General features: G+C 46.2%; 1 protein-coding gene across 2 annotated transcripts in view; it reads right to left on the bottom strand.

Annotated features, from left to right (window-relative positions):
* RGS6 (regulator of G protein signaling 6) overlaps nt 1–14,415 on the bottom strand; it is a 284,190-nt gene that overhangs the window by 38,067 nt on the left and 231,708 nt on the right. For both annotated transcript variants that reach the window (XM_056347234.1, XM_056347233.1), the window contains exon 15: nt 6,598–6,784. In XM_056347234.1, the coding sequence (XP_056203209.1) occupies nt 6,598–6,784 (187 nt within the window). The remainder of the gene's footprint in view (nt 1–6,597; nt 6,785–14,415) is intronic.

Raw genomic sequence — 14,415 nt, 5'->3', positions numbered from 1 at the left:
AGGACAAAGCATATAGCTTCTGAGTAAATGTGGCTATGCTGAGATAGGGACCACCAGCCCTGCTTTGATGTCTATCTACAGAATATGTGCTGGATACATAAATAGCCTTCCATGCTTCATCAGCATTTTGGCTGTAAGGTATGTGCTGCTGTATCACCTTGGATTGCCTTTAAGTGATTGAGCTCAAGCTCTTGGAGTCCATGCTACAAATGCTTATTGTAATCTTACAACTGTTTGCCAACGAACCCCATCATGACAGCACACAACATTCCTAACTGCTGTGGGCTGAGAAGGGGAGATGCGAAATGTAGCATTGATAAATCTCCCCAGGGGTTTTTTTATTTTTATTTTTCAAATAAGAAGGGTGAATACTTGAAGAGATAACAAACCCCTAGGAAAAGTAAAGACCACAGTGTTCCTGCAGCACATGGGTTTGGTAGGTGTGGAACTGAGTCATCTGCAAGAACATTTACCCATCGTCCATGAGGAGTGGACTCCTGGAGTCCTGGTTTCTTGAGTAGAAAGGGATGCACTTGCAAGCACTTTCACTCCCTACTTGGGAGAAACAGAACAGTGTCAGCTGCTTCCTGACCTTCACAGAAAGAGGAAATACTCTTGCTCTGGATTTGAAATGAAGTTGTTTCTTGCATTCAGGAAGCACAGCGCACACCACTAGCACAAGAGTCCCAGAGTCTGAGTGATAAATTCAATTTTCAAGAAAGCTAGAGGTTTTTCCATGTAATCCATTTAAAGGTATTTTTTGGAGTTAGGAAATGTCTGGCACATGAGGCACTGTTATTGCTTATGCATGTAGTTCTAGCCAGCTTGGCAGGATCAACACCCTGAATAACAGACTATTGTCCTGTGGGAATACGCTGACTGTTCTTGTCACCCCATTCCCATGATCTTTCCTTTGGAGAGATCTGCTGTCTTCTGTCACTGTGTATGCAAGGAGAGAGCTCACTCATTATGTTTTCCTAGCCCTTTCTCTGCCTGTGTCTAATTGAGGGGTATTAGCTTAGACAGTAGTTTGATCCCTGATGCCTTCAGAGACAGAAAGCCAACAGCAAGACAAAGGCTGGATGTTACATGTTATAACATACAACATGACTACTAAACCACAAATTAAAATGAAAGGCAAAGGATAAAAGAAGTACTTTCTGATGTGTGATGCGTATGTACATTTAAAAAAAAAAATCCCAGGAAAGTAATAACACTGAGTATCTGCTCCTGTGTAGACCTCTGCTTCAAGTCTTTTGTTTCCAGCTTCGGGCAGCATCAGGCATGCCAGCATGAACCTCCACCATCACTTTCCTATTTTTGCTCCAGACATCGAAGCTCTTCTGGGTTTATTTGTTGGGGGGTCTTGGTTTTAGGTTCTGCTTGGTTGTAGGTTTTTTTAAATCCACACAGGAAGGAGCCTGAATTTTCGTTTGTGTGTTTAAGAAACACACAGCAACAGTGAGGTTTTGCGTGAAGGCTGTTTCCACAGTCACTGTAACCCACATATAAGCAAGGCAACCAGAGTGCAGTGTAAGGAAGGATTTCTTCCTCCAGTTCGACAGAATCAGAGCCGAAGGAGGAGAAGAGAATAAAGATCAAGTCCTTGTGCAGTCCCTAAACCTACACAGGAAAGTCCAGGCTGTCCAAAGCCTCCAGGAGGCCTGGGTACCATCCACGTATACATATGGATGCAGCACTGCAGTGCTTTCAGTTCCCTGTAGCATAAGTGCCAGGTCTCTGAGCAGCACTGGCTCACGTGGACTTGAGTTCCCCTCAAGGCAGAGTGCCCCATGTCCCCCTGCTGACTGCCTGAGCTGCTCTGGTGTTACCTTGATTCTCCATCCTTAGTCACTATCCTTTATAGATATGCACGTAACGGGGGTGACTGGGTGAAACTTTAAGAAAATAGGAACAACGTTTCTTCAAGTTCTTACAAAGATGATACAGATGCACAATGAATGATTATTTTTACATTTTCCTTCTATGCCGTGATTTTGCTCAAGGCCTACAAAAGGAGTTCTGTATGCCCACTGAACAGGCACCAGGCATACACTCCTCTACATGCTTGTTTTCACATCCTGTGCACGCTTGAAAAGACAAAGTCAGTGGAAAAGCAATCACCTTCATTTTCCCTTCTTAGTAGAAAATGACATTCCACTTCCAAGAGATCCTTGCTTACACTTGGAGGTTGTTTTTGAATTCAACAGGATCCTGTCAAGTTCTGCCAGTGCTCCCAGCTTCCTGATGGAATCAGAATGCAAACTGAGGACTGATCACTGATGATGAATCCTGCAAGGGGTCATATCTCTATCACAGTCCAGAACAAATTGAACCAACACCTGGGGCAGCTGAGAGCATGAACTGGGCCCAAATCTTAAATTTCGGACTAAATTTAAGGAAGATTTTTTTTTTTTATGATAAGGGTGGTGAAACACTGGAACAGGCTGCCCAGAGAGGTGGTAGACGCCCCATCCCTGGAAACATTCAAGATCAGGTTGGATGGGACTCAAAGCAACCCAATCTAGTTGAAGATGTCCCTGTTCATTGCAGGGGGTTTAGACTAGATGACTTTTAAAGGTCCCTTCCAACACAAATTATTTTATGATTTTATGATACAAATGTGGGCCAAGTACATTTCTGGTTTGAGCAGCCTGGAGTTTGGCATTATGGTCTAAATCTGCTCTGGAATTAGCCAAGGATCTGCACTGTACAGTTAAAATCCCTAACTGAGCCCGGATTAGAACTGAATTTCCCCGAATCATCTTCACAGAAACAATAGCCTATTAGTTCAGGTAAAGGAATGTCAATCTAAACCTCTATTTATTAAAGAAGAAAAATAAACAAAGCAAACAGGAAACTAATTCCAAAGACAACTACATGGCTTACCTTACTCTAGTATGCCTGGCTCTGAAGCCTACCAGTAAACATCCCTACAAGCAAACATTTCTATCAGGAGATACAACACATTCTTGTGATACCAGTTCCCAATGCCAAGGGACTGAGGAAGGGATTAAAGACTTTTAGGAGGCACAAAGACATTTCAGGGGAGGCAAGGAGTTGTTTGAAAGTGGTGGAGGAGGGGGGGAATGTTTAAAAACTAATAACGTGTTGTACAGATAAGTCATAATCGTCACACTCACAGCTCTGGGTTCCCATGTTAAAGACAAATTACTTTGGCTGTCAGCAGCTTCATTAGCCAAAAGAGGCCGTTCAGATGGACCCAAACCTATTTACTTTTCAGAGCTGGCTGTGCCTGCTTCATATTGCAGGGCTCTGCACTGGTTGTTCAGTGATGCTGATAACTCCTGTGGGAGCTTACATCCTGCTAAGTAGTTCACTGTTTAATTGAACTGACCTTTCCCGATGGTGCCCCTTGTATTAAAAGCTGCTTTACTCCCCAGTGAAAATGGTTTGATAATCACAATATTTTACTCAGTGGACAGTTGTTTAAAAGCAGAAAATAATCAGCTAAATTGGTAGGCTCGCCTCTGGAGAGGCCCAGCACTAAAATGACAAAAGGTGCTGCAGATCAAGATAGCTGGCAAAGCTGAAGATCAGGACAGAGCCAGGAGCAGGGGCTGTGCTGCTTGAGGACGGGGGATGTCGGCAAACTCGATGGCTGGGGGAGGTGAGTGCCGGCTGAGCTGGCACAGTACGCTTTGCTCAGGCTGAGGCGAGGCGGCACAGCTAGAACGGGGCACGGGGTGGGCAAGGGCACACACAGGAGGCACGGCAAGAGAAGGCGGCTCTGTGCAAGCTGAGCAGCGCAGGACTGCAGAGTGCAGCAGCAGAGAGGGACACCCAACAGGGCACATATCTTAGATTGAGGTGGGGATAGCAAAACACTTGCTTCTGTAACACAGGAGAGATCTGTCCGAAACCATAAATGCACACCAAATTCAGGTTAGTATTAGGAGCCCTTTGAGGATGTTTGGAGCTGAGATTTTCAATTCACTTGTCTTAAATAGAGGAACCACTTGCCTTCAGAGTGTGAATGGTCTTGGGACAAAGAGGTCTTAAGTGAGAGGCATGTTTGTCGGGAGCCCCCTTTTCTCCCTGTTTTCTTCTAGGCTAGTTATCTTACCAGATGGTTGTGCAGCATCTGGGAGAGCTCTTTGGGGCTGGGAGCCAAGGTTGTGCAAAGCACATCCTTGTAGACTGTTAAGCACCTGATAACAGACAATGTTTTGCTTTCAACTTCTAGTTATGTTGACTAGCCCGAAGTATACTGTGCTCTGCTATACCTTCCCCTTCCCAAGTACAGCAATGTGTTCATTCCCAGTGCTTTTTATACTGAATTGGCATTTTACAGGTCTCCCAGGTCATCACAAGGGCTAGAGTGCCACATGACCTTCTATTTCTCTACTGCAGGAGTAGTAATTTCATTTTCTCAGTTCAGCCAACCCTTTTCTTTCCTCTTGGTGTCTCAGAGCTGCAGACACTCAAAGAATGCGCTGTTCAGTAAACTAAATTTTTTCTTGTTCTTTATTCCCAAGGACATTTCAATTGTTTTCCTCTTTGTGCTAAAGCTACACAGGACAGGATAACAGTCATATTTTCCCTCCCACAGTGGGGTGTTTTGACTTGTGTCTGCTTGAGACTCTAGGAATGCAGGATGTGTGGGAATCTCATGGGCTGCTGGTGCCAGGGTGCCGAGATAAGGCAGCTGGACTCTGACCTGCTGCAGATTAATGGACAACAGAGCCCCTGAGGTGGCAGGGCTGACCTGGGGGAGATGCCAGCACAAAACCTGGGAGATTCAGAGCATGCTGTGGGGACCTACATTTGTTCCCATCAAGTGGATGTGCAAACAAAAATGTCCCCTCTCCAGGATGAGCCAGTAAAAGCCACATTGCCCCAGCTCCACTAGGGCACCACACCCTTCAGCAGTGGCCTGTTCTCCTCTGCTTTTGTTAGACAGCCTTCTTAGTTATCTGGTCAAGCAGTCAGAAACAGCTTGCTTGGCTGTTGACAGCTACCAGAAGCCCACTGCACAAGAAGGTAACTGGGTTCACTTTCCATATTATCCCATCCTCTCTTGGCACAGATTCAGTCTCCAAGAGCGACCAAATCTCCAAGAGAGACCACAGCTAGGCCTGAGGGTCTACCTTTACCTCATACTTTTGTGTTCATGAAGCAAAACAGATGAATTGAGGACAACCATCAGCATAAAAATCCTCTGAAATAAAATTAACCCAAGGAAATAAAATTGCAGTCTAACTGCAAGAGCTCCAGCTTGATTTCATCAACTCCCTTTTGAATGGCAATTACATTGTGAACTGATCAGTTCAAGCCTAAATCCTCCATGTCTTCTTCTGATTAAATACTCATTGTCTAAACATCCATCTTACTCTCAGTACTTCTACTTATCAATTTAATCAATTCCCTCATTATTCACCTATCCGCTTTAGCCTGCATTTTAGCATCATATTTTTTTTCAGGTGATGCAAATTTACAGAAGTTCACTCTAACTGCAAAGCAAAAAAATACGTCTTAGACAGAATGTCTTCATACTCCTGCGTTTCTCAGCTTTAAAAAGAACATTTAAGTTGCCTGATATTCACAGGGGATTGCCTTGAAACTCTGCGAACATTCCTTCTATGCTAGCCCCAAGGAGCAAGACTGCATTCAGGAAAATACAGTATTTGATGCTGGTTTGAAAAATTCATTGCCTAACCTTGTATAAGTGGTCCACAACATCTCCCCTGAGATGGAAGTATTTTGTTAGTGGAGTATTTTGAAGAATTGCCTTTGAACGCCAATTTAAAGAAAATACAGGAACAGGGATTCTTTTCATTTGCTGTTGGTTTTACTACATGCTTTTGATAAAAATGATTATGAGGAGGATATCTTCTAATTGCATCCCTGATAATATTTGCCAAATGATCCCTTCTTCCTTTTTCTTTTTTAGCCTTTATAAAATTATATTTTCACTTTCTCAGAAGGTTAGGCAGCTTTATCCTAGCTTGTAGCACTTTTTCTCAAATTATCTGTTTTCCTAAAGGCATTTTCTGTGCACAGTTTATCTGTAAAATTTCCCTGATAAATCTGAGGCCCTTAGGAGGGAAGGATTAAGCTCACTGCATTGCCTACTGTCCTATCATTATTCTAAGGTAGTGTCTGGTGGACAAGTCTCGAGCTGCGCTGGAGGGAGCTGCTGCATTTGGGGTTTTGGGGGGGGGGGGGGGATATAATTAGCTGTAAATAGATAAATGATAAAAAAGGTGTATTAACCACGATTTTGTTATGATAACAGCCATACTGTAAATAAGCCAGACTGGTGACAGGGACTACAGAGAGCCAAACTGAACTTTATAGCACTCTTTCATCTCTGCTTTCCCTGAGACATGGCTCCAGCTCCCTGCACCTTGCAGACTTGTAAATTTTGGAACAATTTGTTCCCAGAGGAGCATTAGCCTGTTATAACCGATAGATTCAAAGAAAATATCATTTACCCAGCTTGAATAGATATCCTCAAAGTCACTCCAAACTGTATGTCTCCTTTTTCTTACAAGTGAGTAATGACAATGTGATAGCAGAATATCACAGAAACTGAGTTTTATTAGCCATAGTTCCAAAAAATCAAGAACCAACCTGTGCATCTTCATATGTATATCTCCCTGGGTCTTTGACATTTTGGCTTGTTTTCTCATAGCTGTGGGAATCCAGGTTGATAGCACTTTGGGCCCCAGGAGCTAGAAACTCTTGCCAGATTTCTTCCACTCTGGTGGTTACATCCTGTAGAGGTTGTTTCTTAAGATCTTGGACAGCCAACCAAAACCTATACTAGGCAAAAATTAAGAGGAGAAAAGAGAAAAAGAGAGAAATGTAGGTAAGACGTGATGGATAAGCCTGGGCACAGTCCCAAAATACAGATGTAGAGCCTATCCTCGCATTTAGCTTAATTCACTGAAGACTCTCCATTTAGCATGATTTCAGAGTAAGGAGCAATATACTTTACACCAAATCCTTACACTGTGGCTAAGATTAGAACAGTGACAAGATACAGTGTCTTCCAGGACAAAATCCTGTTGGCGGTGAGGGTGGGTAGAGGAGCCAGCAGCCCAGTGACTCCTGCGCTGTTGCTGACCCTCGCTTCCTTACCAGATGCAGGCAGTGCCTAACCACCCCAGAAACACCTGAAATTATTGTACTCAAATGAAGCCGCTAAACCATATAGCCTGGTCCCCTACCTGCAATAGAGGGAAACAGCCAATTTGGGAAAAAAACACATCTGCAGTGCCAGTGCATGCAAGGCCAGGCTAAGTCCTTCTTGCCTGTCCCTGCTCCTCCCCTACCAGAAGGGAGCCTAACGCCACAGCCCTGACTCACCCAAAACACTCAACCATACCCCATCATACGGCTTTCCCCACTTCCTGGCAGGCTGTGAGTAAAATGGACTGGGGTGTGCTCAGACACTACATTAGTATCTGTGGAGTCACATACTGGTGGTGACATTTGGTTTTATAAACTGAAATAGTGTATTTGGGGTTGGTGGAGGGGGGTGTGTGCTTTGTCCTTTTCCATATTTGAGGTGTTAAGTGTGCCTGACGTCCTGCCTTGTTATTTGAACCACAAGTGACACCCCCACTTATCACACGCATGCAGAGAGTAAAGGCTAGCACTCACAGTGCAACAACCTGATGCCACATGTGGCTTGCTTTGCTTCGAAAACATTTTATCATTCAATTTCAGATGCGATGGGAATATACGAATGCAGAAGAGGCATGGAGAGAAAAGATGCTAATCATTCCAGAGTAGCTGGGACACTTCAGACAAACACTTGGCTAGAGAGAACATTTTCTGCTGGCTTATCTTCTGCCCCTGGAGCCGGGGAGGTGGGCTGGGAAAGCACACTCGTGAGAGAACCAGGCGCACTGTGAAGTGACAGCTTGCCAGAACAGGAGTGCCATCCATTTTAATAACCATTTGGCTCAATCTGAAAACCAACCAACCAGACCAATCTGACACTAACAAGAACAAGCTCTTTTTACTGCAAGCCATTGTGAATTCATGCCCAAGGCTGGATGTCCTCTTCAAGGCAAAGGGGAGTTTTGTCTTGGTAAAAATTTCAAAGCTATTCAATATGGCTTGTATCTGAAAATCAAGGAACATCAAAGAGGGGTACCAAGCCCTGCAGCCTCAACTCCAAGGCAAATTCCCTGCCATGAGAAATCATCCCGAAGCCAATACATAAGCAGGGCTTCCTGCAGGATTTATACAGCATTTACAAGAGAGAAGCAGGTATTTCTGCCCAAGAAAGGAGCAAAGAGATGATGGCTGCCCTGGAATTCGTGCTCAATTATGAAGTGCAAACGCACTCCCTGAGTCATCCCGCAATGGCTGAAGCGCCAGCCCAGCCCCAAGTTCACAAGGAGTCAGGAGAAGATCCCACATCGCCTCCTTCCCTTCTCTGGGAGGCAGACACCTCTCGCACAGGGCAGGGGCGGAGAGAGATGTACTGGTGTGTCCTCTCCGCAGGTGACCTATAAGCAGAGCAGGGCTGGCACGGGGGCTGCCTGCACAGAGGGAACAGCAGCATCGATCACAGGTTCTTTGCCCTTTATAAAACAGCATGTAAGACCCGGAGAAGGCTGATAACATGGTGTCCTAAACTGCTGTCAGAGACATAAACCATTTCAACCTCAATCAGCTTGTAATTAAGCTGCTGTCACTTGCAGGAGATACCCGTAAAGGTGCTTTATCCTACGCAGCCCCCCGAAGGCGCAGAGCGCTCCTGGGCCCCAGCGCGCCCACCCTGCCCCGCAGGGCACCGCCGAGGGGCTCAGTCCCTGCTCACAGCCGCCCCTCAGCCAGGGGACCGCTGGGGGGAGGGCAGGGGGCTGCTTCTGAGGGCCGCTGCAAAACAAAAATTAACGTTAAAACCTGACCGAGAGGCACAACATGGATGACTCCAGAAACTGAGGAAGGGCTGCCAGCATAAGGACAGCGTTGTACCCCCACCTTGGGGAAGGCTGCGATACCCCTGCCAGCGAAACGGCCACACAGGCACACCGCCCGCCCCAACAGCGCCCTGCCGGCACCCGGGGCGCCCCCCGCCTCGTCCTCCCTCCTTTTCACCCAGGGAAGAAGTACCGTTTTTAACATCGCAGCTGGGAGGGGACCTGAACGAAAGCAGCAGGTATAAATCAACACGCAGTTCAAACAGAGGAACTATTTACGTCTTTGTGCTGCTTAACGGCCAGGTCCCTGGTGCGGCGAGCCTGGCGTGGCGGGGACCGGCAGAAATCTGCCCTCCGTGGGGCACGCTGGGGACAGACGCCTGCAGCGGGGCTGCCTGCCATGGGCACGGTCCTTCGCTATCGTGGCTGTGGGCGAGGGCAAGGGCCCCCCCGCCCCAGCCCCCAGCCCCTCTGCCTGCTGCTCCTGGGCAGAAGACGCCTCTCCGCAGCCAGGCAGCGCTCGCCAGCGAGACGGCCGGTTGCTGCGAACGGCTGCCGGGACGGGGAGGTGCCGGCACCCCGGCCCAGCCCCCGGAGGGGCGCAGGCTGCCCCTCGGGCCGGCCGCCGGCGGAGGTGCCCGCCGGGAGCGCGCAGCCGGCTCAGGCGCGGAGCGGCCGTGCCGCCTGCTGGCCAGGCGGGGATGAGCCCGGCCCGGCACCGGGACCCGGCCCCGCCGCCCACCGCCGGCCCCGCGCCCCAACCTCCCCAGTGTGGCACCTGCCCTTGTGGCTTTGGCAGTGGTTAGAAACTTCCCCTGTAAATGCTTTTTATTTGAAAAACGAGGGGCTTGCATGGGTTTCACTTCAGTAGATATGCTTCCCTCGATGCCCCAAACTTTTCCTTTCCCGATACAAACTAAAAAAAAAAATTATTAAAAATTGGCAACAAGTTTCAGCCATCGGGGGTCACAGAAGATAAAACCACTTCCTGTGGGTAAAGTTCTTTTCTCGGTAACTCAGTTTTCAACATATGTTCACAGTAACGCACAAAACACCCGCATTCGTGCACTGCCAGCTTTACAGTGCATTCCTATAAGGCGGCATGTGTTCTTTGTTTGAGGTCTGCACAGGTGCGCAGTCTCCTTTCCCTTCAGGTAAAATTCCTATTTCCCATATTTCTACTTAGTTGTTTCTCTTTCCAGCTGACACTCTTTGAAGTTGGGAGGAAAAAAAATAATCAATCCACCAGTTAGATGAACATCGCAGCAATCTCAGGATGTCTCGGGAGATTTCCAGGTCATAAAAAATGTATAAGAACTCTCTGTTGGCTTTTTTTGGTTTTGTTGTTGTTGTTTTTTTGTTGTTGTTGGTTTGGTTTGGTTTGGGTTTTAATTGAGGCTTGGCATGTTGTCTGCTATATTTTGGGTACTTCAAAAATCAACAGAGTCAAAACAAATTGTAGATGAAAGGCAGCAACAGAAAGGAGAAAAAAAAGAGAGCAAGAAAAAGAGTTAAAATAAAACCAGAGAGAAAAATACCCAACTGACTGGCTTTCATGCTCTCACATAAATAATGGACAGCCAGTAAATAAGTAAGTTACAGGGCTCAGCTGAGCCCAGGAGACTGGTGGACATGATCCTGCAAGTTTATTAGAACACAGAAACACAGCTGGAAGGAGACCTGGGAGGTCACCGAGTCTAGTCTGTTGCTACCTCCGGCAATGCCTCACTCGAGATCCCCACCGGGACCAATTTTTCTCAGCTAGGAAGATATGGAAACACACCACCACAATCAGCCTGTGATCTGGGACTTGCACCACTGGGTATAAGAGCAGGATGTGGTCCCCTTGCTATACCACCAAATTATGTTAATTTCAAGGCATTCTCAAGTGCATACTTCACACAACCTTCTCTAGCATTACCAGGAATTTCTAGGTTTTCCAGCAGTTACTTTCTCCGATCTGCCTTGAGGACAACACAGAAGCCTACAGGACTCCTGCCAGTTTTAATGAAGATAATACTGACGTTTCCCAAGACATAATACATCCCCACCTGCAACAGTTCCCAGATCTCTGGATAGTTACTGGGAGAAGAGTCCTTAAAAAGATAACTACAAAGGCAATTTTTCTAGCAAGGTGCTAGATGCTGTGCTCTCAGAAAGTTTCTTACAGCTTCCCAGGGTTTGGGTGAGATGCATCTCACTTAACTGTAGATGTGTGCCATGCAGACACTGTCATTTGAATCAGTCTCTTCAGGCTTAGAGATGGTAGAGACAGACAAGGACTTTACAGTCTAATTTCACTGCTTTTAGTTTTGTTCCCACTCAAAGCTGAAACACATCCTTCCCGGGTGATGCGCTAACTCCTCTTCAGCTTCCCTTCTCTCACTGTAAAGGGAGCCTGGGTGATACAGAAGAAAGCACTACTTCCAAGCTGCCAACTTAGGTGAGACAGATCCCAGCCTTGCTGTTGGGCATAACTTAAATGTTGCTTGCATATTTAAGCATCCAGCAGTTGCTTTCCTTTCTGCCACACACTCCTAATACAAACTTGGGAGCTTTCTCTGCCACACCTGAACCTTGGAGAGCCACCTTCTGCTCTCTAGCACCACTGCTAATAATACATCTATTCTAATTTTCTTCATTAAAATTTCTGCCTTTACATCCTGTTGATATTCAAAGCTTTAAGCAGGCTTTGGAATACTGATCTAATATTAAATAATAATCATACCACATAAGCCAACACCATGATAATGATTCCCTAAGAACGATAGCTATGTTCCCATATTACCAAATAACGATACCAGTGTCTTCCAAAAAGGATACGGGATTTAACCTCTCTACCCCAGCCCACTGACTTGCAGCCTCCCTTTGCTACAAACCATCTCAAAACCAAACAGAATGCACATCAGCAGAGGGAGCAGCTCTGACTGACCGAGGAAGGCACACACTTGCCTTCTCATAATGAAACTTTCTCCATTTGTTTTAGTAGGACAAAAATGAACATGGGGGACACCTGTTAGTCATAAAACGGGCTGGATTTCCTTAGTGCAACCTCATATATGTTTCAGAAAACCCATCTGAGGAGTATTTTATTACAGTATATTAATTTTTGCACTTCTTCACTACAATTTAATTGCAAATGAGCACCGCTGTACAGAAGTACAGTAAGGATATACAAATTCAGTACTTGTTCAGCAATAAAATTTCAAGCTCATTTATGTAATTTAGTAACACTCCCTTGTTAATCTTACAAGTTAACTTTCAGGATTTTAAAAATAACAAACATAGAAGTGCATTGATTTTTCACAGTTTTGCTGCTAGCATGCTTTCTGTATTTCTCCTTGGACAGACAAATTCGAAAAAGACGATGGTCAGGTCCAATGTCATTTGAAGTCACTTTCTGGGGAATTTCCCTTTCAGATCTTGCAGGCTAGCAGACTGCAATAAAGCACACTAAAGCAATTGTTCACATGCTTTATGAATCTGTTTGATTTTCTAAGTGAAAAAAAATTAACAAAACGCAAACTCAAGGGCTGTGCAATCAAGTTCTTAGCTGGTGTAAACTAAGAACAACATCAAACCCGCTCACCACCAGCAAAGACCAAAATCCAACTGACTGCATGCTCAGCTGACAGCAGATTTCCTCATGCTGGGAGCAGGCATGATTCTGCCAGTGAGCCTGCAAGCTCTCTGGCCGCCTCTGCCAATGACCACTGGGCATACTGGAACAGGACTGCCCCAAAGAAAGCATGTGAACTAGTCCCTGTGCCCATCCACGTGCTGAGACGGCACCAGAACACCACAACAAAGCCTCCACAGTATAATTCAGACTGTGAAAAAAAAGTGGGTTTTACTGGATACTGCCATATCTAGGGCAGTCAAATTACATTACTGCTGGATTCTTTTGTGTCTCCAGGGCTAACCAGGGGCAGGTGAGGACTGTTGCAGATATCCATCTAGCGCCTCTGCTATAAGGAGCAGGGTTAAGGATCCATCATGCAAGAGTACAAGAGCACAGACTAGCACCCTGACACCAACTCGAACCCTCGCCTTCAGCACAGGCTGGCAGCTGCAGACTGCCCTGCTGCTAACCACCATCGTCCTGCTTCTGCACAAATGGATGAACGTGGCAGTAAATTTGGCTGTTTGTCACATGCAGGTGAGAGTCAGTAACCAGTTACGGTTCAGTAACCTTAGCCACTGAATATCAACCCATCAACCTCTACCTGTTCAGGCTGCCTCTCTGGCTGGCATGAGCTCTCTCCTATTTTCTCTGCAGCACCAAGCAAAGAAACTAACATTCAAATGCTTGCAATCCTGAACACTAATCCCAAGGTTTGCCCCAGTCCTGTGTCAAGCATAATCCTGGGAATCTCAGTTTCTCAGAGCTCACTGTAATACATACGCTTCTGCTGTTATGGGACCTGTTTTGGTTTGGTTGTATCTGCAGGATACAACAAAACACTAGCTCTTCCATGGATGGTACCCACAGCAGAAGAGCTGCTTTTCCTAAAATAAACTTGAGGGTTAGTGTTACAATTAGAGTTAAGATTCAGGACAAGGATGATAAAACCTGTGCCTATATCCTTATTAATGCTAGGACAAGCAGTGGGCTTGCTGTGTAGGCAGGGCTGTGGCTTTAGCTGGGGGTCTATGGGGGATATCTAGCTAGACATCTCTTTTTCTGTTGGTGTAAGAAGATACCAGGTACCAATAAGGGAAAATGGCTTAATACATTAGATCTGAGGTACACAGGGGTGACTAATGAATCCTAACACACTGAGTTTAGCACTTAGTTTTGCAGCTGGAAGGACTGAAGAGAGCGGCATACCCTTTGAAGGACTGCTACCCCAGAATGAAGCATGCTGTTGGCACTTCCAATGTCTTTTCATCAATTCTGCAATGGGACTGTACCTTGGAGCAATGTACTAGGGCCAGAGATCGGGTTTAGAACAGTGTTATGGATATGGACAAGGCCAGAGGGGCTGGATCTTCTAGCAAAGGTTTTGTCTTTGTCTAGTGTTGGTTTGCCACCAAAAGGGCATTTTATTGCTGCTCTCTGTTCCTGCTGTAGTTGAAGTAGCAGAATTGTGCACAACAGATTTATATACTCTCAGTCTGATGTAGGATCACATGGCTGTCTACATCAGGGGTCCTCAAACTACAGCCCATGGGCCGGATACGGCCCCCCAGGGTCCTCAATCCGGCCCCCGGTATTTACAGACACCACCCCCCGCCCCCCCGCCAGGGGTTGGGGGGGGAACCAAGCAGCTGCAGATGGCTGCCTGCCACTGCATCTGTGCACCGGCCCCCTGCTTAAAAAGTTTGAGGATCCCCGGTCTACACAATGTTTCATAAAGCAGTTTTATCTTCTTCACAACATGAGAAGCCAGGTACTCAGAATTCCCATACAGAGACAGTGCTATTAAGGTGAGAGTCAAGCTCTGGAACAGTTGTAAGGTGCCAGAATTCAACAGTAGCTGTTGCAAACCCGACTTGGTGCATGCCA

Source organism: Falco biarmicus, chromosome 7, assembly GCF_023638135.1.
Source record: "Falco biarmicus isolate bFalBia1 chromosome 7, bFalBia1.pri, whole genome shotgun sequence".
NCBI lineage: Eukaryota > Metazoa > Chordata > Aves > Falconiformes > Falconidae > Falco > Falco biarmicus.
This window is presented reverse-complemented; position numbering and strand designations above follow the sequence as displayed.